The following is a 23,330-nucleotide window of genomic DNA, read 5'->3' as shown; positions in this document are numbered from 1 at the left end:
TGGTTGGCCGCTAACCACGCCAGCATAGATTGTTCACGTAAGGAGGTAACGTTTAACCCTCCCTCGTTGGCCAGTTTTAAATTTAAGGGAGGAGGGTCAAAGTCGTTGCCTCAGATAATCTCAGCCATCAGGGCCAGTAAACTGCTCAGTCAGGGTACTTGGGGTATCTTAGCGAGTGTGGTGGATACTAGAGAGGCGGATGTATCCCTGTCGTCAGAACCGGTGGTGAGGGACTATCCGGACGTTTTTCCCGAGGAACTTCCAGGGTTACCTCCGCACAGGGAGGTTGAGTTTACCATAGAGTTGGAGCCGGGCACGGTCCCTATATCCAGAGCCCCTTACAGAATGGCCCCCGCAGAATTGAAAGAACTGAAGGTACAGTTACAGGAATTGCTTGATAAGGGATTCATTCGACCGAGCGTGTCACCTTGGGGTGCGCCAGTCTTATTCGTTAAGAAGAAGGACGGATCGATGCGTCTGTGCATTGACTATAGGGAGTTGAACAAAGTAACCGTAAAGAACAGATATCCCTTGCCCAGGATTGACGATCTATTTGACCAGTTACAGGGAGCCACAGTGTTCTCTAAGATTGATCTTCGGTCGGGATACCATCAGCTGAGAATTAAGGATGAGGATGTACCGAAGACAGCATTTCGTTCCAGATATGGACACTAGGAGTTTATTGTGATGTCTTTTGGTTTGACGAATGCTCCGGCAGTGTTTATGGACTTGATGAACAGAGTGTTTAGGGAGTTCCTAGATACTTTTGTGATTGTGTTTATCGACGATATCTTGATATACTCCAAGACGGAGGCCGAACACGAGGAGCATTTACGTATGGTTTTGCAAACACTTCGGGATAATAAGTTGTATGCAAAGTTCTCGAAATGCGAGTTCTGGCTGAAGCAGGTGTCCTTTCTGGGCCACGTGGTTTCTAAGGATGGAGTCTCTGTGGATCCAGCTAAGATAGAGGCAGTCACCGGTTGGACCCGACCTTCCACAGTCAGTGAGGTTCGTAGCTTTCTGGGTTTAGCAGGCTATTATCGACGGTTTGTGGAGAACTTTTCCCGTATAGCTACTCCTCTTACTCAGTTGACCAGAAAGGGAGCTCCTTTTGTTTGGAGCAAGGCATGTGAGGACAGTTTCCAGACCCTTAAACAGAAGCTAGTTACCGCGCCGGTTCTTACTGTACCTGATGGTTCGGGCAGTTTCGTGATTTATAGTGATGCTTCCAAGAAGGGTCTGGGTTGTGTTTTGATGCAGCAGGGTAAGGTGGTCGCTTATGCGTCTCGTCAGTTGAAGAGTCATGAGCAGAACTACCCTACACATGATCTAGAGTTGGCAGCAGTGGTTTTTGCTTTGAAAATATGGAGGCATTACTTATATGGCGAAAAGATACAGATCTTCACGGACCATAAGAGCCTGAAGTACTTCTTTACTCAGAAAGAATTGAATATGAGACAGCGGAGATGGCTTGAGTTAGTGAAGGATTACGATTGTGAGATACTGTATCATCCAGGCAAGGCGAATGTGGTAGCTGATGCTCTTAGTAGAAAGGTATCACATTCGGCAGCACTTATTACCCGACAGGCCCCATTGCATCGGGATCTTGAGCGGGCTGAGATTGCAGTGTCAGTGGGTGCAGTTACTATGCAGTTAGCCCAGTTGACGGTACAGCCGACTTTGAGGCAGAAGATCATTGATGCTCAGAGTAACGATCCTTATCTGGTTGAGAAACGTGGCCTAGCAGAGGCAGGGCAAACGGCTGAGTTCTCGTTATCCTCTGATGGTGGACTGTTGTTTGAGAGGCGCCTCTGTGTCCCGTCAGATAGTGCGGTTAAGACAGAATTATTATCTGAGGCGCACAGTTCCCCATTTTCCATGCACCCAGGTAGTACGAAGATGTATCAGGACTTAAAGCGGGTTTATTGGTGGCGTAACATGAAGAGAGAAGTAGCTGAATGTGTTAGTAAATGCTTGGTGTGTCAGCAGGTTAAGGCACCAAGGCAGAAACCAGCGGGTTTATTACAACCCTTGAGCATACCGGAATGGAAGTGGGAGAACGTGTCCATGGATTTCATTACCGGGCTACCGAGAACTCTGAGGGGATTTACAGTGATCTGGGTTGTGGTGGACAGACTTACTAAATCAGCGCACTTTGTTCCGGGTAAATCCACCTATACTGCTAGTAAGTGGGCACAGTTGTACATGTCTGAGATAATGAGATTACACGGAGTGCCAGTGTCGATTGTTTCTGACAGAGATGCCCGTTTCACTTCCAAATTTTGGAAGGGTTTGCAGACTGCTATGGGCACGAGGTTAGACTTTAGTACAGCTTTCCATCCACAGACTGACGGTCAGACTGAGCGTCTGAACCAAGTTTTAGAGGATATGTTGCGAGCGTGTGCATTGGAATTTCCAGGTAGCTGGGACTCCCACTTACATTTGATGGAATTTGCTTATAATAACAGTTATCAGGCTACTATCGGCATGGCACCATTTGAGGCCTTGTACGGCAAATGTTGTAGATCCCCGGTTTGCTGGGGTGAGGTGGGTGAGCAGAGATTGATGGGTCCTGAGTTAGTTCAGTCTACTAACGAAGCGATACAGAAGATTAGATCACGCATGCATACCGCTCAGAGTAGGCAGAAGAGTTATGCAGATGTGAGGCGGAAGGACCTTGAGTTTGAGGTAGGGGATAAAGTGTTCTTAAAGGTAGCACCTATGAGAGGTGTCTTGCGTTTTGAAAGGAGGGGAAAGTTGAGTCCCCGTTTTGTTGGGCCGTTTGAGATTCTGGAGCGGATTGGCCCTGTAGCTTATCGCTTGGCGTTGCCTCCATCACTCTCGACAGTCCATGATGTGTTTCACGTTTCTATGTTGAGGAAGTACGTGCCAGATCCATCCCATGTAGTGGATTACGAGCCACTAGAGATTGATGAAAACTTGAGCTATGTTGAACAACCTGTTGAGGTGCTTGCTAGAGAGGTGAAGACGTTGAGGAATAAAGAAATTCCCCTAGTTAAAGTCTTATGGCGGAATCACCGGGTAGAAGAGGCTACATGGGAGCGAGAAGATGACATGAGATCCCGTTATCCCGAGTTGTTTGAGGAATAAAACTTTCGAGGACGAAAGTTCCCTAAGGAGGGAAGAATGTAACGCCCCGAAGTTCGAGGTAAAATTTTAGCATTTTAGGTGAATTGTTCGGAAATTTGAGTTTTGGTAAAACGATAAAATAATAATATAATATTGATTAGATTATTATCATCGGGAATTATTATTTCAATTTTTAATGTTAATATCTTCTTTTTATTTATTTAAGATAAATATTAATATTCTTATTTAATATTATTATAATTAATTAATATTAATATTCTATTATAAATTTATATTAAATTTTATTCAATATATATAAATATATATATATATATATATATATCATTATTTTATTTTTATTATATTTAATATTATTATTATTAATTTTATTATTTTATTTTTATTTTATTATTATTATTAATATTAATTTCTTAATTTAATATATAAACATATATATATATATATATTTTAAAAAAAAAAAGGGAGAGGAGGAACCCTAGCCCCGCGCGCGAGCCCCCCCCCCCCCCCTGAAATTATTTTTCTTCTTCTCTTCTTTCTCCTTCCTCGCCCGACGCCGCCATCCACCGTCTCCATCTCTTCCTTCTTCATTTCCGCATCATCGTCGTGTCCCTCCATTCTTTTTCTCTGCCGCCTTCGTCTCCGCCACCATCGCCCATCCTCTCCGTCCTCATCTCGTGCTTCCGACGCCGGCAGAACACAGAGGGGAGCACCGTCCGCCGTAGCCATCCATTTCCGATTCCTTCTCGGCCTCACACAACGGCAGATCTGCCGCCGCTCGTTGCCGCTCCACGAAGCAGCCAACCGCGTCCCTCGTGTGTCGTCCGCGAATCGCCGCCGCCGTCGTTCGCCGGAAGAAAGAACCCACAAAACCGTGCTGCCCGTTTTCGTCCAAGCTAACCCGACCCGGTTCCAAGCCGTACCCGAGCCGCCATCCTTTTCCGAGCCGAGCCCCAAGCCGAGCGAGCCGCGAGCCGAGCCGCGAGCCGAGTGAGCCGAGCCGTGAGCCGAGCCGCGAGCCGAGCAAGCCGAGCCGAGAACCAAGCCGAGCCGAGCCGAGCCGAGCCGAGCCGAGCCAAACCGAGCCGAGCTGAGCCGAGCCAAACCGAGCCGAGCCGAGCCGAGCCGAGCCGAGCCAAGCCGAGCCGAACCGAGCCGAGCCGAGAACCGAGCCGAGCCGAGCCGAGCCGAGCCGAGCCGAGCCGAGCCGAGCCGAGCCGAGCCGAGTCCAAGCCGAGCCAAGCCGAGCCACCTAAGCCTTCCTTCCTCCACTTCGGTTCACGGTGAGTCTTCGGTAAGGGTTGTTTTGATGAATTCCCTAATGTTACCTCGTCCGATTCGAGTTTGAATGTTGGATTAAGATGTGGCCCTACTTTTCTCCCTTGAAGGTAGTACAGAGTTGACGCTTAAGTTCCCGGGTTCCGCGGCAGACCTGGTTGGAGATAGCTTCCTTTCCTTGAGTAAGTCAACGGATAACCTTTTTAAAACAACTGCTACTAACGTCATCAACTAAAACCGTTGTGTTTTCGTTTAGGTTGATCTGTTGAGCGTGGATTCAATCGAGGGGCATAACCGAGTATCAGGTAAGGGTTTTCCTACTACTGGACCCCGAGTCCAGGCTGAAACCGTAGTAATCCACAGGAGATTACACGTTAGTGACTGTACTGAATATCTGTATGCAAGTTGACTGTTAAGTACTGATACTATATTTTGTCTGATGAAAATATACTGTGACTGCTATTTTTGGATTGAGAATTTATGTTGATGGACCCTAAAGTTACGGTTCAGTATGTAGTAGGACACTGGTCTGGATGTGGTTCATGGAATTTGGACGGGGATGGACCGTGAGTCCGGTTTTGGTTGGTTAGTCGATTGGACCTAAGGTTTTCCCTATTGGTGAGCGAATCGGTAATGCATATAGCAACTGAGGGTGTAGATGTTTAAACTTATACTATCTGACTGATAAAGCCTATGGCGGGACTGTGATATGAATGCCGTAGGGATGTGATTGATGTAGACAGTTTAGTTTGGACTGAGGGGTAACGGTTAGCTTCATCTATGGGGTAGTGTGCCTTACGGATATGTGCATCCTTCGGGAGCACTAGACTGATATGTGCATCCTTCGGGAGCACAAGACTGATATGTGCAACCTTCGGGAGCACTAGACTGATATGTGCGTCCTTCGGGAGCACAAGGCTGATATGTGCGTCCTTCGGGAGCACTAGACTGATATGTGCGTCCTTCGGGAGCACTAGACTGATATGTGCATCCTTCGGGAGCACTAGACTGATATGTGCATCCTTCGGGAGCACTAGACTGATATGTAGGGTACCCCCGAATAGGAAGTTAACTGTTGTCCCCTAACGGGCCCAGTAGTGGGTCCCTTACTGGGTATGTTTATACTCACCCTTTCTCTTCTTTAACTTTTCAGGTAGGGGTACAGCGAGGGGCAGACCGACGAGAGGCAGGAAGGATGCGTGAAGGCCATATGGACGCGTCCGGTTTTCTTTTCGCTTCCGCTATGTATTTTGTCAGAATATTTTGACTGTGATTTTGGACTGGTGACTTGACATTTTATTTTGTGATTTTTTTTTTTAATTATTTAAAATAGGGCCCGAAACTGTCTTTTGTAAGGTTTCTAATGTTTTAATGAATCGTAACTGGTCTGTTTTAAATTTTATGTTGAATGGTCGAGTTTTGATATTTGGTAGTGACCTCAGCTTAGTCCGGAAAAGTTGGGTCGTTACAGAAGGCACGCGGCGCGGGTCGGATTCCGGGTCAAAGGCGTCCGTCGTGATCGGGTCGGAAGCGCGTAACGACTGCGACAGGCGGTGCAGCTCGGGTCACGAAGGGCGATGCGACGGAGCTGCGACGGGTCGAGATGCGGCTCGGGCTTGACGGCTGAAGGTTCGGCTATGCGAGATGCGGCGGCATGCGGATCTCTGGCGACGCGGCGCCGGCTGGAAGTCGATGGGACAGACGCGGCGACGATCCGTGAAGGCGACGGCTGGCGAGCGCGGCTTCGCCTTCCCAACTCAATGCGGCGGCGACGGCTGAGCTGACGAAGAGAAGGAGAAGGATTTGGGCGACTCGAGTACGTTGCGGCGGCGACGGCGAGCGGCGGCTAGGGTTAAATCTCTTCCTTTTCCCTTTTCGTTTCTTTTTTTTTTTCTTATGCACGGGTTCCAAAGCTCAATTATATAGAAAAAAGTCTCTTTTCTTTTCCTTTAATTAAATCAAAACCAACCATCTTTTCTCTCTCCAAATCTCCTCAAAATTTCCTTCTTATCCTCAACTAGGCCCTCACATCTCTCCCTTAACCAACCATCCTTTAATTTAACAATAATTCACCAATTTATTTCCAAATAAAATACTTAATATCTAAACAAAATAAAAATTCCAAACCTTCTTTGATCGAAATTTCAAAATGACAAGGTTCTTCTAGTAAATTCAAATTTTCCAAACCACACTTACATATTAAAAAAGAAGTTAAATTTGTCGGGGCGTTACACGACAGAATGCAAAGAAATACATACATTACAAAAGAAATCAGTTTTACACAAAATTGGAACTCATCATCGGCTTTAAAAAAAATGGATTCAAAACTCCAATACCTCCCTACCAAGCTCCATCGGCATCCAATGGCAGAGTGAAGTTTCTGTCTTATCAGTGAAGGAATCACCAAATGCCAAGCGAAACACCCGGCCGCATAATGGAACCGCGAGCGGCAAGGAGTAAAGAAGGAGCCAAAACCCACGATTCCAAAAGGAAATCGTGTTCGGAGCCAACGAAATCGTCGGCTTCAACAAACACAGAAGTCCTTTCGGGAGTGAGAGAGATGGATGAGAGAGATGCAGAGAGAGATTCGACGTAACGAAATCGGATTTCATCGCGAAAATGCAACGTCGGAATGGATTAAAGGATGAAGACGAAACAGAAAGTGCGGGTTAGGATGGTTGAGGGAGAAGACGACATAACGAACGAAATGGATTAAAGGATGAAGACGAAACAAAACGAAATCGAGCGGAGAACACAGAACGAACAGAAACCCTAGATTCGTTGAGGGAGAAGACGAAAGAAAACAACACGCAGTCGATTCCTTGAGGGAGATGAAACAAATGGAGAAGACGATACAAAAGGAAGGAATGGATTAAAGGATGAAGACGAAACAAAACGATATGGAGTGAACAACAAACAACGAACAGAAACCCTCGATTCGTTGAGGGAGAAGACGAAACGAAACAATACAAAGTCGATTCATTGAGGGAGATGACAGAAAGAAGAGAAAAACGAAAATATTTTCGATGAAGAAGGGTTGAGGAGAAGATTGAACACGGTTTCAACGTAGAAATGGAACATGGATTGAGGGGAACAACGAAACCGGATTAACGAAAACGGGGGAAGACGCGAATCGGCGTTGGAAGCGGCAGACGAAAACGGGCTAGGGTTTCCTTAACCCTCGGCCCAAACGGGGGTTAGGGTTGGGCTAACCTAAGCCCACAGTCCCAACCCTAACCCCAAACGGGCCCTAAGGGTCTTGTTAAGGCTCAGAAAAGAATGCAGTATATAAACTCTCTAGCTTTAGTTTAGTGACTTTGTTTGTTAATTATATATTCTAAAAAACATTCTTTCTAATAAATATTGTTCTCTTTCTACCTCATGGACGTAGTTAATACAAAGTTAGTGAACTCTGTATATTTATGTGTTGATCTCTATTTACGTCACATTATATTCCTTGCTTGTTGTTTTAGGAATGTAATTAGATGATTGAAGAGCATGCAACATTCATAATAATACTATAATTTTCTTTCATTGTTGATCAATTATTTAAAAATAAATAAACGTAACATAGTACACCTAGTCAATATTTTATGACTTATGTAATGAAAACAGATTTTTAATTTAGAAATTCACCCAAAATAAAATTATTGTTTGCTATTAATTATTTGTGAAAGTAAGATGTACACCTGAAGAGATTAATTTTTTAGAAGTATAATACAACTTCATATGTTTTTCTATACAAATTGAAAAATTATAATATGAGATAAATAGACCTAAAGTAATTAAGTTCAACTTTTCCCATCTTTTGGATTATATGAAATACAAATTCACTAAATCAAATATATGCTTTATATATATAACCGTAGTAGCAATTAATTAAAGTAATGCATTCAATCTCGTCGATAGTCTTAAATTGATTCAATGAATATAATGTAATTCAAAATCGTTATATAAGACAAGAAAAATAGCTATTATAATTAAAAATTATTTTAATGAAAAGGATATTTAAGATAAGGAAGCATATATTTACCTACAAATCAATGACTACAAATTTTGTAAAGTGAGATGTAACCAAACCCAACCGTTTTCATTTTTAAATAAATATTAAAAGCATATATATATATATATATATATATATATGTATATATATATATATAACAAAAGATCTTATAAACCAAAATATTATAAAAATATAACAAAATTGGAAAGAATCTACCAAATGTTATATTTTATAAATATTTTCATTTATCATTGTTCTTTTGTAAAAGAGTGTATTTAAAAGAAGAGTCAAAAAAGGAATAAGGTAAATGTCTTATCATAAATCTCTTTACCATTGGATATAGATAGAGAGCAGATTTATTCATTAGATATATAGAGAGACATGTATCAGTACAAACTTTATATATATATATATATATATATATATATATATATATATATAGTTCATTAACATACTATATTTTGCATTTATTATATTAATTTGATAACATTACAGGGAATTATATAAATCAATAATATAACATTTATATAGTGCTATTATTGGTTCAAAATGTCATTATTTCTCTTTTTAAACTTCCTTCCTGATGCTTTCTCCCTCCTCTAACAAGCAAAATTTCTTTAAGGACTCTTCCCAATGTGGCTGCCCTTATCAATGCTAACTTTGGACTGTCGTGATGGGGGTGGCGGACGGTGTCTTGGATTAGCTCCCGGATCAGGATAGTCATTTATCATATACGCTGCTTCATGGTTTTCTGATATGATAGATTTTAGTTTTCTACACATTATAAAAATGTAGACTATACAAAAATAGGTTAATTAGTAATTTTGCGTACGTACCTGAATAGGGTATGATTCGAGTCGAGGCAACGAGGACAAACGAGAGCAGAAGGAAGAGGGCGAGACGTGCTTTGGAATAATCCATGTTAGTTGTTGTTTTGTCTTTGTTTGAATGATTGGTAATGGAGATTAGGAAGCACATAAATCAATATATATATATAGATTTACTTTAATGAAGTGATTGAGCAAAAATAGATGAAATGTGTTGTTAAGTTTGGTAAGTACAGAAAAAGGAAAAAACATGGTTGTAATGTGAAAAGTTACAAAATGTACGTACATTTTTTAATTAAGCTTTGCTGTTGAAATGACTACTATAATTACTTTTTGCTAATATAGAAGGTTGTTCAGCAGTATGGGTCCACCTAAACATAATTTGTAAGTAAGAAAAACATAGATAATTATCATTTAAGTCGACGCGATCTTAGCTCAACAATCATATATAGTTTACACGTTAAGATTTTTCTTTAGAAATCTAAGTGAAATAGCTCAACAAATCATATCAAATATTTGCTATCAATCTCAACGTTAGAGGTTCAATCTCCAATCCACACATAGACTTCTTCGAGGGTATAAATAATTCTCATACCCATATGTTATTATATTATATGCAATCGATCAAGTAATGATGAGCCCTGAAAAATATATGTAGATTCTTATTTTAATTTAAACATCGACAAATTTATGATAGTACTTTATAGCTCAACTAGATTATATATCGTTAACTCTTGATCAAAAGATTAAAAGATTAATTGAATCTTCACTTTTCACATGTTGATAATGAAAAAGAAATACCAATTTGAAATTTTGCTTCATACAATTATTATATTAGTTTCTTAACTTTTAGGGTTGTTGTGTGTGTTTTGTTCCATGAAGGTAAGAGCAAGGTTGCATACTAAATTGTACTCTTAATATATGAATCTGAAACCTTGTTGTTCAACAACAGAGAATAAGCTCCAACTTTGGAGTGGTTTTCATTTGAATAAGGCGGGAAGATAGAAGTTCGTGTTGAGAGTGAGCCTCACACCTAGGGCGGGTTTAAGTGATCGTTCACTAGGTTAGATTATTTGTATGTTGTCCATTTAATTTTTCATTTATATATTTACATATAAGTAAAATGTTGTAATCGTTTGATTTTTTAATTAGCATTACCTCCAGAAGTAGGTGATACTAAATCAAACTGTTGAACGATCTTGTGTTTATTTATTTAATATAATTTTTATCAGTATTTTACTATTTTTTCTTACTAGGGGTCACCATTCAAACCACAAAAACCGAACTATTTTTTAAACCCAAATCGAGAAAACTCAATGAGACCAAAAATTACGGTTCGACAAGGTTTAAAGAAATTTGATACTGAACCAAACCGTTTTTAACTACTATATATATAATTTTTTATTATATATTTATATATTTAAAAAAAGAGTAAACCGAATTTAAAATTAAATCGCTTTTAATTTATAAAAAAAAAAAAAAACAAAACTGAATCGAGTCGAATTATTTTTTTATTCTTTAAAAATACCAAAATCGAACTTAAAATGTAAATGAACCTCATAAATTCAGTTTGGATTCCTTGAGAATGAATCGATAATGAGAAATAAATAAAAAATAAATTATGTTGTTGAGAATTCTACATTTAAAAAAATGGAAGAACTTCGCAATTCTTTATCTTAATACTAAAAATCACTTTAATGGGAAGGAGATATTTGAGATGAACAACCTCCACAAATAAAAGCAAAATGAAACCAAAGTCCACACACATTTTCATTTTCATTTTCATAGAAAAAATAAAAAAGTAAAAGTCTATCAAATGCTTTTTCATTTTTCAAAAGGATTAAAGAAAGAAAAAAATAGTATACCAAATGTCTTACCACAAAGTAATTTTGATCTAAATTGTCTTTCTCATTGACACATGTGCTGCCAAATTAAAGGGAAACAAAATAATTCCATTCTTTTTCACTACCATACTATCTTTAATTTCTTCATTCATAATATACATACATATATATATATATACATACATATATATATATATATATATATATATATATATATATATATATATATATATCATTCCATTATTCTCAACACCCAAGTGAAATTATTTACACCAACTTTTATCTTAGATTAGTTTTTGTCATAGTCATTTACCATAACTGATCAGTGGTTTTTGTATATGAATGGAGCGTGATTCGAACAAGATAAAGAGAGTGAAGCGAGCTTTTGAAATAATATCAATCAGATTATTGATTTTCCTTTACTCTTTGTTTGGAAGGTTTGTAATGGAATATGAAGTGCGAAGAAGTTCATATATTTATTTATACATAAAGACAAATGAAAGAAATAAACTATATATGTATATTTGAAGGTTTTAATTTGTTGAAACTTAGGCAAATTGAATGAAGGGGTCCAACCAAAGTGAATGGATAGTTACGAAGTTTGTATGTCAGAAAAAGGATAAAAAAAAGTCTTCATTTATATGTGTGAAAACTTACAACATCTAATATAGTAACTTTTAAATATGAACATAGATTGGTCGATCTAAATAAAAATGGAACCATAAATTAATATTTAAGTCAACATGAGTGCATCTCAACGGTTATATATACTTGACATATATGTATGTAATTTTTTTTTCTCTTTCATTTTCTTAATAAACTAACTTGGCAATAATCTAACCATTTCAGCATTAGTCTTTAAAACAAATTGAAAAGTTGAGGAGAGAAATATACATAGACAAATCTTAACATGTAAGGACTAAATGCTAAATAGATAGAAACTTGAACGTTTAGATAATTTGAAAAAGTCAAATACGAATTTTTTTAAACATTCATATATCAATTTTGATCAATAACAACACACCCTTTTTTCCTTAACATTTAGCTCTATGTATTAATATAAATTATTAAATTGAAAATTATATATATCCTTGAAAAACATGACCAAAAATTAAGCTATGGAGAGAGAGAGAGAGAAGAAAGCAATAGACATATATAATGATAATAATAGAAAATTAATTACCTTAACGTTAATTAGTAAATAGTTACAATATATAATCTTTTAAATTTGATATATATAAAACTAAAGGGATATGCAAAAATATCATATAGTGTGTGAAAAATTTCTATTTCTTGTATTAATTATCTCAACACACACCAAATAGTTGCTTCCACCACTTGATCATAATGCCATTATAATATCCTCTAATTCTCATTAACCATCCAATTCCTTCTTGTTCCCTACAAAAAAAAAAAAAATCAATAAATAATAATTATAACAACAAATTTTATTAGGTGGTTTGCTATAATCGTAAGTATATATGAAATATCAACAACTTCGACCTCTTTGAATGTGTTAAAAACTTTCATAGTTTTATTTCGAGTACAATTAAGTATAAAAATATTATATTTACAAGAATGTATAGTTTTCTTTTGTACGAAAAAACTTCACCACATAGTTTTTATACATTTATTTAAATAGATAAAGTCACTAATAATCTAAATAATAATAATTTAGTTAGAGACTTGTACTCTAAACCATTAAGAAACCAAATAAATAAAAAAATTCATCTCATGCATTCAATGATATACCAATTAGTTTCATCACTCGAGTAATAATCTATATTTATATAGAATAAGTGACGAGACTCGAAACAGTTGAAGAGTATATTTTCCATTCATCAATTATAGATATGTCTACGGTGAAACTGACCTTTGTTGACAGTTAGAGGATGGTGAGGATCATGTCTATGATTGGCACGTGCATCACCATAGTCTTGTAACCCAATCATCCCTTCATCATTTCCTACATATATACATTTTTAATTAACCATAAAACTTTATAATTAATCATATTAAATTACCTATAAATCCATAAAACAAGTTCAATAGTTTATAAAGCTTGAAAATTAAACATTAAGACCTTAGAGGTTAATTATCATATATGTACAAACGAAAGAATGTGACATGACAATTACTCAAAACCTTCTATTTTGACACCATGTTAAATTTTTAATATAATACCTAAAATACATACTATTTTAATTTAATTTCGAGTTTTATTTCATGTACTTTCGAATAATTTTTTTTTTTTAATACTATCGGTAAATCTTAAGAATAATAGTACTTTTTGTTGATTTTAATCACGATGTTGCTTTTTCCAAATATAAAAATATTGTTTGCTACTTAGGTTTTTTATAAATCTTTAGAATTCAAACACGTATAATATTATTTTATGTTTTTACAAAATTTATTATTATTTGATGACCATCTAGAAAATTATTAACTTTGATTGATTAAATATAAAATCAATTTAAAGTAAAAAGAATAAATTTTGACTTAATGAAACTCTGAAATTCGAAATGCAAAATAACCAGAATTTTATTTTCCCTGATTCTACGTAAAAATTAAATTGAGAGGCCAGACATCTTTAATCAGTTGTATGCATTGGAACAAAAAAAATCCGACAAGTTCAACCATTATTTTATAAACCAAGAATGCAAAAGTTCTATATTCAAGAAATAGGAATAGATATCGATGTCTCATATACTACGTTAAACTATCAAATTAAAAAAAAGTTATATTAAGTGTGTAAGAATAATCCAAATAATCTGACAACCAATACTATCTAACCCATATTATATGAGTTGGGTTGAAAATTTGATTTTTGTCAAATTAAGTCTTGGGTTAGGGGTTGGAAAATTTGTGTCAACCCAACCCGAAATAATAATATATCTATATTTATTTATATTTATATTATAGATATTTTATTATTTATTTAATATTACAATAATGTTTGGAATGTTAAACTTTTGTAAATATTTGAAACTTTGAATTCATGGATGTTTGAATCTTTGGATGTGAGTATTTATCGTGGTCGTGCAACAATTTTAAATCCTAAAAATTAGGAATGAAAAAGGAAATACTAACTAAACCCAAGCATTAAGGGTTGAGTTGGGTTGGATTGGGAATATAATTCGGATTATTTGGATTGTCAACCAACTAAGTTGAAAATATAGGTTGGATTGAAAATGTCCCTCAACCCCATTACCCATTTATACCCCTATGTTAAATGACAAATTTAGATTAAAGGAAAGAAAATGAACAAAGGTGAAGAAGAGAAGAACTAGGAAAGGGTTCCGTTCTTACTCTCATTGCTCGAAATTGGAATTGGAGGTGCATGGCGAGCGGCAGAAGCTACCATGGCAGTAGTGAGGAGGAGGAGAAGCAAGAAAGAGAAGTAAAAGGAAAGTCGAGGAGAAGAAGAAGAAGCCATTAATATATATCTCTACCTCTCCTCACCTTCTATTTTCAATACAAAAGAGAAAAGTAATGAATGGAGAAGCCAAAGCCAAAGGACCCTTATTTATAGATTTTTGATTGAGAAGAAAAATGGGATTTCCTTTTCTTCTTTTGTTTTAGTTTGGTTGCATACTACTGTGATGAATAAAGTTTTTGATATGGACTATTGTTTTAAGAGAATTACTAAATTTAAATTTAGGTGTTTAATTTAAAAATTAATAAATAGAAATTAGAGTTTTTGACAAATACTCACAACCAGGAATCAAAAGTAGTTTTTCAAGTGCATATTAATCTGGTTTTACGAAAAATATTTAAATGAAAATGAATTTTTTGAAAAAACATATTTTTTCTCGCGTTGATCCAAATTACGGGACCTTAATTTGTCATTTGTGTGTGTGCATGCACGTTGTGTATGTGTATGCATGAAACAGTGATTTTTCGTTAAAATGAAAAGTACAACATAACATCATTTTGTAGCTCAATTTCAACAATTTAAAGACTTGAAGTAGTTATTCATATCGTTCAAAATTTTACACATTTAACATCGTAAATGATGTCATGTATGCATCTTATTGGTTTATAGTCTAAATTTTAATCAAGCATTTTAATGAAAAATTCTCTTAAGGGTTTTTTTTTTTTTTTTTTTTTGCAGGAATTTTATAATTTAAGAATTAAAACCAAATCTTATTTAATTACTCCAAAATTATTTTGTGAGTACTTTTATATGATTTGACCCTAAAGTATACTTACAAACTCTCAATTTTCTCTCTTTTAACTCTTGTTTAGTTGAACTTACGTATATAATTATATTGGTTACAATTTCATTATTTTGGTTACATGAAAGAAAACATTGAGCAGTGGGGTTTGCATTAGTTATTATGATTGATGAATTAAGGTATATGTAGCTATTATATGGTTAATAAAAATAATTCAATCATCTAAGCCAAAATCATGTAAAAGATTTAATACATACAATTAAAACTTCATCTATATAGTATTTATGATGTTAGGTATATTTGTGGAAGTAAATGTGTTTTGTCAGTTACATATAATTAATAGAACCATGTGATAGTTCAATGGTATTAAACTTTAAACATCCAACGTTGTTGCAACATCAATTAACTAAGAACTTAAAACGTTGATGTTGATAGAAAAAGGTTTGAAGGCTAAATTTTATAGAAATCGTTGATGTTCGAAAAATAATTGTAGAAGAATATATTTAAATCAATAAATATAAACATTTTACACATTATCGGTGAGTTATGATACTTATTATGTCACAAAAATCTATACTCGAACCGAACAATATCACATTATTATGGAAATTTATAGAATTTTGTTGTCTTGTATAAATTTGTTTGAGTTAAAAATAAGGGGCACCAGTACGTTTAAGATGATGCATGATTGGCTCAATTTAGACCAAACGAGTCTTGTCTTGTTTTATGTTAAATTATCGGTGAACTCAAAAGCTAAAATGAAAATACGACTCGAAAACTTACATGGGAGTTTTTTTTTTTTTTTTTTCTCTCCTTCTCACCACAGCACTGTATGGAATTTGACTTTGAAATTGATCAGAAGAAGGCTAAAATGTGCTCAAATTAAATTGCACCAATAATGGTTATTATATTCGGAGCTTCGAAGTTGGTGTAAACGAAGTTGGGAAAATCTGTTCCAAAGTCAAAAGCTTTGGATTTTGGCAGTCACAAACAGTGCTTTTTAGAGATGAGGGTCCAAATAATGCAACCACAATACACTCAAAAGCAAATTTTCTTTTTAAAAGAAAAGAACTATGATAATGCAATAATCGATCTTGTTTAACATTTGACTTATCATATCATTCTTACATCCATACTATAAATATAAAAGTGTAATAGAAAAATTTTATCGATATTATCGTAGTATGAGATATTTTTTTGACGAGGAAAAACTAGATTTCAATTTTCATACCATGTTATGTTTGAACCATCTTACCATTTCTGTTTAGTTGACTTTGAGAATATATCAAATAATGCTTTTAAGTTTCAAGTTTTTTCAAACTTGATTTATTCCACTCCACACCTCAACCAAATAATGGATGGATACAATTTGAGTTTGAATATTCTTGTTTAATTTTATACTTGGACATGAAACTAATTTTGGAATATTTTAGACAAGATGTGGGAAGAGATGTATTTGAGAAAAGATAGACCATACCATTCAATGGAACTCTCTCAAAACTATTGAATGTATGTGTAAAACACAACTAAGTAGTAACCTATTTTGAAGTTGTTGTATATCAATTTAGTCGTTGACAATTAATATACATTGTAAAATTTTAGCGTAGATTTTAAAAATTTTTAATATAAATTTATTGCTAGATTTTGAAAATGAGTGAATAATTTGTATAACTAAAATTCTATGAAGTATGGAATTGAAATAGACAATTTAAAAGTGAGGAGACCGAAATAAATCAATGTTGACTTGGTTTCAAATAGTCACTATGATGGTTGCTAAATAAAATCTAGAGATTAGAACTTCCAAGAGAACAAGACCAAAATTGAAACCAAAAGCAAATACACAGTGCAAAGTCATTCTGAATAATAAATCATTAGTTGAATAGAAAACTCACAAGTGATAAACTTATGATGAGACCTATGTCACAATCTTAAAAGTGGATGTTGCGTTATGAGTTATGACATTGTGAAAACCTACCATTACCATTAATGGAAACTGGAAAGAGCCATTGCCCTCTCTCTTTGAGTCTAAAAGTGAAGAACATGGAGCATAAAAAAACATTCAAAGAACTTCCACTAGCAACAGCCATAAAAAGCAACACTAACAAATCTCAAACCTGTCCATCCCATCAACTATGGTTCCAAAAAAAAATTAACTGTATATTGGTTGACTTTGAGCATGTTACTCCTTTGCCCTCCTTTTAAGGATGGAGGGGCCTCTTCTCCTTGCATCATCACTAGTTCAAGTTGAAGACAGATTTATTGACGTCAAACCTCAATTTTGATGGATTCCCTCCTTGTCGACCCAAGCAGATCAATCATTCAACACCAATATAATCGACAACGAATAAAATACTAATTACCATCTTAAAAGTCGATGGTTCAATCTGTCTGCCACAGTTGTACTCAAAGACACAATACAATCGATAAAGTTTTAATTCTTATGAATAGCCTTAGCCCCAACAACTGTTCTCATTCTGACTCATCAGCATATACATACATGTCTAAGAGAGTTTTGAGATTAGATGTCAGAAATTCATCATATTACAGTAAGATCCATCTTAGGAAGGAAACTCAATGTGTTTTTGCTTCATCGTTTCTTGAACCCATATTTCTTACGTTCATAGAACAAATCTGTTTTTGCACTGCCTAAATTAACAATCTTTGGGCATCCATCTCTATCTTTCTCCTGCTGTGTACACTCTTTGCAGTAGTAAGCATCTGAAATTCCTACTCCTCCACAGATCACACAACGGCCTTGGAAAGACCCGTAATTGCATTCGTCACAAACACGAACAAGCGTACAGGGTCGGACATAAGAATCACAGATTACACACTTCCCATCGCACTTCTCACATAGGCGGCCAATTGCAATTCCTGGCTGTTTTCTGCACATTATCAAATCAGGATGATGCTTGGCCATGGCTTATGCAACCGCAACAATCTATCAAGTCCCAGTAAAATTTGTAACCTGAAGACATGTTTTCAAACTTGAAATGTTAAAATTAATCTCATGAACCCCGACTAAGGTAACTCTTTTAAGAAAATAAACGGTTAGGCATATGAATTAACCAAATAAAAATAATAATAATAATTTAAAATAAAATAAAACCGATGGGAGAATAGCAATTCCTAATGTATGCATATATTTGTTTACATCTTTCTAGTTCGTAGACGGATGGCATAATTCACATCGACCGTCTAACCACAGGCAATAAGATCATCTTCTATCACTTCATATTTGAGTAAAGGATCATTATAGTTGCACTGTTACAAATGCAAACGACTGTTGCATATCTTGATATTTGGTCATTGAAATTGAAGCACAGGCTAAATATGATGTAAAACTGCATAGACTAGAACCGAACTTAAAATCCAATCTTCATAAAAAGCTACTGTTTTAAAAAAAAACCAACAAAATATGCATCCAAAATATGGGGTCTACTATATATTCACAATGAAGTTGGAATTTCCAAATACCAAGTGAATAATTTAACTGGAAACTTGACAAAATCATGGACCAACAGGTTGGAGTTTGCCAATTCTTCTCTTTTCTTATTCTCTTCTTCTTTTCTTGTTCTCTTCTTTTTAGAGGTCCGCACTTACTATGATGACTACCAAAACCGACCGACTGCTGATGTGGTCACTCGATCAGCGCATCCTATTTCTTAAAAACCGATCATCACCAACCAATAAAAACCAACTAGTTGGAATTGGTTCTAGCCCAAAATCGATGTCAAACAACCAATGAATACCCCAAGTCAGGACTCAAAAGAGTTCTTGGAGAGATGTTTGGTCTTTCGTTAGATTCTATGTTTCCCTCCGGAATTCAGTGACCAAGTCTCTTTCTAATTGTACTTTTAGTCTTCTTTTACATAGCTAAAGCCCTTTTTGTGTTGCCCATCTCCCTAAGACTTCTGTTTTGAAATCCTATATCTTCCTTCATTTTTTCCTTCAATAAAAGTGGCTTTTCATAAATAGTTTTTGCTTTTAAAAAATGGCCTATACGAGGGGGAAAGATAATCGAGATCAAAGCATTCAAGAGTACTGAAAACGTGTAGAATCATTTGTTCAATAGGTTGTACCACTATATCCTTGAGTTCTTCAAATAAACCCGAGGATGCAAGCAAGATTAAGACCAAAAGGTGTATGACTCCATTCAATTATGAGAATCACCAATGAAAGTTGTTGGCTTCATCTTAAAAAAAAACTAGGATGGTGAATATTGATGACAAGTCTCTTAGATGGCAACTTGAAAACGTATGGATTGAATAAACCTCCACTGTAGAACTTATCACAAAGCTCTCCAACCATTACAATCCTATTCAGACTCATGTAATCATCCCTCCAAGGGAAAAATAGAAAAAACAGAGCTAGGTCAGCAAAATTAGCCAGTAGGTAAAGGCACTAATCACACTTCCTTAGTTGTCACTGTTTCACAATTTTGAACATGTTCTCCATGCCTGTTTATTTAGGAGCATTTGAACATTGTTATAGTAATACAACAAAATAAAATATTTTCAATTATTAGCATTTCAATCCTCTGATTGTTTTCATTTAGACAGATGCACGTTATCTATTCCAAAAGAAACATTTCATTTAGACAGATGCACATTAAAATTCAATCTCCTATCTCCTTAAAATTTCACCGCACTTTGGTTGTGCCTACGTTCACAAGTTCGATAAACACAAGCAAGAAGAAGAAGAAGAAAAAGAATCCTTTAGACAGATGTGCATTATCTATTTCCAAAAAAAAGCATTTTATTTATTCAGATGCACATTAAAATTCAATCTCCTAGCTCCTTAAAATTTCACCACACATTGGTTGTGCCAACGTTCATAAGTTCCATTAAATACAAGCATATAGACACAAGAAGAAGAAGAAGAAGAAGAAGAGAAGAATCATTTAGACAGATCACAGATGCACATCATCTATTTCCAAAAAAGCATTTCATTTGGAAAGATGTACATTAAAATTCAATCTCCTATCTCCTTAAAATTTCACCACACTTTGGTTGTGCCTATCTATGTTCACACTTTGATTGTGCCTATGTTCATAAGTTTCATTAAACACAAGCATATTGACATAACAACAACAACAAGTTAATAAGCCCAAAGAACCTTCTTCCATTAGGTAGGATTATTTGTAGAATATTGGCATGGTTATTAGAAGGAGCATATTAGTAATTAGATAGTAAGTAGGCTTTTAGTTAGAAAAAGTTGGGAACTTGGAAACAAGGTGTGAAGAATTTTGTCAGATTTCCTTTAGGGAATTAGTGAGAGACTAGATCTCTCGAAAGGCTATATGGTCTCGGTACTTACCTTATGATATCACAGCAAATTTTCATAGATTCCTTTCTTTTGATGTTCATTGTTGATCTAGTTATTCTTGAGTATTCTTGAATCTTGTCAAGTGGTATCCTAACAGTAACTCAGCAAGTTCTTTTTTCTCTCGGTCAAGAATGTGTGCCTTAAGTAGCTGAGTTCTGCTTAGGTTGGCAGCAACTGAGCAAGTTAGATGCTTAGGTTACCAATTACGTGTCTAACTATTAGTTTGTATATTAATTTTGGTAACCTGGCAACAAAAATAACTACAACTCTCTGTCTCTTGTTTCCATTTCTTCTTCTTCCTCTCTTTCTTCATTCTTTATCCCACATAAACCGTAACCCTAGAAATCATAGAAGCAATTACCCAATTCCAACTATGAAACACTAGAAAATGACCCCAACCCTAGCACCATTAGACATCCCCTGCCCCATTTCTTTTTCTCCTTCAATGCCACAGATAGTTTGGTGGCAAAAGAGAGAGATAGACAGGTCCGGCTAACATTATGTCATTAGCTTAAGGTTTCAACCCAACGTTTCTTGGTCTGTACCATATGTAAAAGTGGCGGAGATTCTTTAATCCAATTCAAGACCTCCATTTTTAGAATCAAGCACATGAAGTACAGAGCATATACAATCCCATTGTTCCAATAAATTCAAAGGATTATTAAACATTTTATTGGCTAATCTGAGGGAGAGAGAGAATTTCAGTTTTCGAAGAACAAGGGAAAAAAATCCATTGTCCATTTCCCAACTATAATCTACAAATATAAAAAAGAATAAAGTTGTTCGATTAATCAATCCAGCTATAAATTAAATGAGAAAAAAATCAAACAAATCCTTTATTCTTCATCAGAAAAGTTCTAATTGTTGTTTTTCAAGTGAGAGCAAAAACGTAGATGGAAACTGGGAGAATACCAGTAATAATGGGTGAGAAAATCAGTAAAAAACCGCTAGGGGAGGCTCCGGCGGCACGAACAGAAGAAAGTAGACGGCGACCGCGGAGGCGAGGCTGAGCTGCTGAAAAGGAGGAGGAGACGTCCTGAAGAAGAAGAAGAAGAGGAAGAAGAAGAAGTGGGCTTTGAGCACAGATGAAAGAGTTTAGGGTTTTTCTCTTACATTTTATTCATTTTTATTTTGTTTTAGTTTTTATTCTTTTTATTTATTTATTTTACAAATTGGGCCCCACCTTATGACCTGCATAGATTTTTTTATTTTTTTTTTTCGCTTTTTAATCCTTTCTAATTTATATTACTTTTTAATAATTTTTTTAAACATAATTGCCTTTGAAATTTAACATTGAAAAATATTTTCTTTTTGTTCGAAATTTCAAATGGATACTAAGGACCCGTTTGTTAACGTTCTTATTCTCTGTTTATTGTTCTTTGCTCCCTATTCTCTATTTCTTCTTTTTTTTCTTTTTTTTTTAGAACAAGAAACATAAATGTGTTTGATAACTGTTTTTTTATTGTTTCTTGAAAAAAGAAATAGAAACAAAAGATGTGTTTGATAACAGTTTCTTGTTTCCTAATTTTCTTATAGATTTATTTTTTATTTTTTACATTTACTTCAATTAAACATTAAACAAAAATATAAGTCATCCATCAAACATAGAAAACAAAATTATCAAAAGTTTATTCATTTAATAGAAGGACTGATGCACAAATAAAAATAATACATAAACATAAAATTGTATCTATCCTTCAAATATTGTCAAATTTGATTGATAATATCATCTCTCACTCGAGTCATTTCTCTTAGATGATGTCGACTCACTTCTTAATCCATCAATTTTAACAACCTCGTCGATATTTTGTGACATCTAGAATATAATATCAATTTTAAATTATTATGTCTTAAATATTCAAAATAGAAAGAAACAAAACAAAATTTAACATTTAACTGCAAAGAGGAAGACGAAAACTATGGATCCAGTGAAGAGGAAGAGTCAGACGAAAACTATGGATCCGACAAAGAGGAACAATCAAGCAAAAACTATGGATCCGACGAAGAGGAACAGTCTGACTAAGAGGAACAGTCCGACTAAGAGGAACAGTCCGGGTCCGGATTGTAGAGGAAGACGATGAGAGGCAAAGAGGAAGACGGTGTACAGAGGAAGAAGATGAGTGAAAGAGGAAGATGATGATTATTTTGGGAAGACTACGAAGATAAGAGGAAAAGAAAACCAATAAAAATGATTAAGAAAAATAAAAAGGAAACAATTAATAATCATCGAGAAAAAGGAAAATGAAAGCAATAAAAATAATTGGAAAAAAAAAAAAACAAGGGGTCTTTTCAAGAATATAAGCGGCAAAATATTTACAACAATTCTAAAAATGAAAAAAAAAAACTCACAGGTCCACCATGGAAAATACCAAAAATGCCTCGTCAAGCGTAATATATTTGCTACACGATCGTTTAGATTTAGATATTTAAATCTAAACATTTATTTTTTTAATTCTATTGTTTAATTTGGTTACACGATGTGTAGTCAAATCTAAACGATTTTTTTTCAAAATTTGGTACACGTTTACATTTTTCTAACAATTTTTTTATTCTTTAATCACGATCTTTTAGATTTGGTTACTCTCATCTAAACAACTTAAAAAAGAACAAAAAAAAAGAAAGACAATAGAAAAAAACCAGATTTAATTACCAAAATCTAAACAACGCAAAAGAATAGAGGAAAATAAGAAAGACGATGCACGTAACGAAAAAAAGACATAAAAAAACGTAAAAAAAGAAGAGGAAAAGAAGAAAGATGGAA

General features: G+C 35.0%; 2 protein-coding genes across 2 annotated transcripts; both read right to left on the bottom strand.

Annotated features, from left to right (window-relative positions):
- Positions 1 to 12,219: 12,219 nt before the first annotated feature.
- Positions 12,220 to 14,699, bottom strand: LOC103497069 (protein PSY1-like). Its single transcript, XM_008459141.3, has 3 exons — positions 14,373 to 14,699; positions 12,937 to 13,029; positions 12,220 to 12,464 (listed from the first exon to the last, which is right to left on the bottom strand). The coding sequence occupies exons 1-3, from the start codon at positions 14,497 to 14,499 to the stop codon at positions 12,439 to 12,441; spliced, it is 246 nt and encodes an 81-aa protein (XP_008457363.2). The 5' UTR covers positions 14,500 to 14,699; the 3' UTR covers positions 12,220 to 12,438.
- Positions 14,700 to 17,572: 2,873 nt separating this feature from the next.
- Positions 17,573 to 21,683, bottom strand: LOC103497068 (PHD finger-like domain-containing protein 5A). Its single transcript, XM_008459140.2, has 2 exons — positions 21,482 to 21,683; positions 17,573 to 18,209 (listed from the first exon to the last, which is right to left on the bottom strand). Exon 2 carries the CDS (start codon positions 18,159 to 18,161, stop codon positions 17,829 to 17,831), a length of 333 nt encoding a protein of 110 aa, XP_008457362.1. The 5' UTR covers positions 18,162 to 18,209; positions 21,482 to 21,683; the 3' UTR covers positions 17,573 to 17,828.
- Between the last annotated feature and the right edge of the window lie 1,647 nt (positions 21,684 to 23,330).

This window comes from Cucumis melo, chromosome 12 (assembly GCF_025177605.1).
Source record: "Cucumis melo cultivar AY chromosome 12, USDA_Cmelo_AY_1.0, whole genome shotgun sequence".
NCBI classification, from domain to species: domain Eukaryota; kingdom Viridiplantae; phylum Streptophyta; class Magnoliopsida; order Cucurbitales; family Cucurbitaceae; genus Cucumis; species Cucumis melo.
This window is presented reverse-complemented; position numbering and strand designations above follow the sequence as displayed.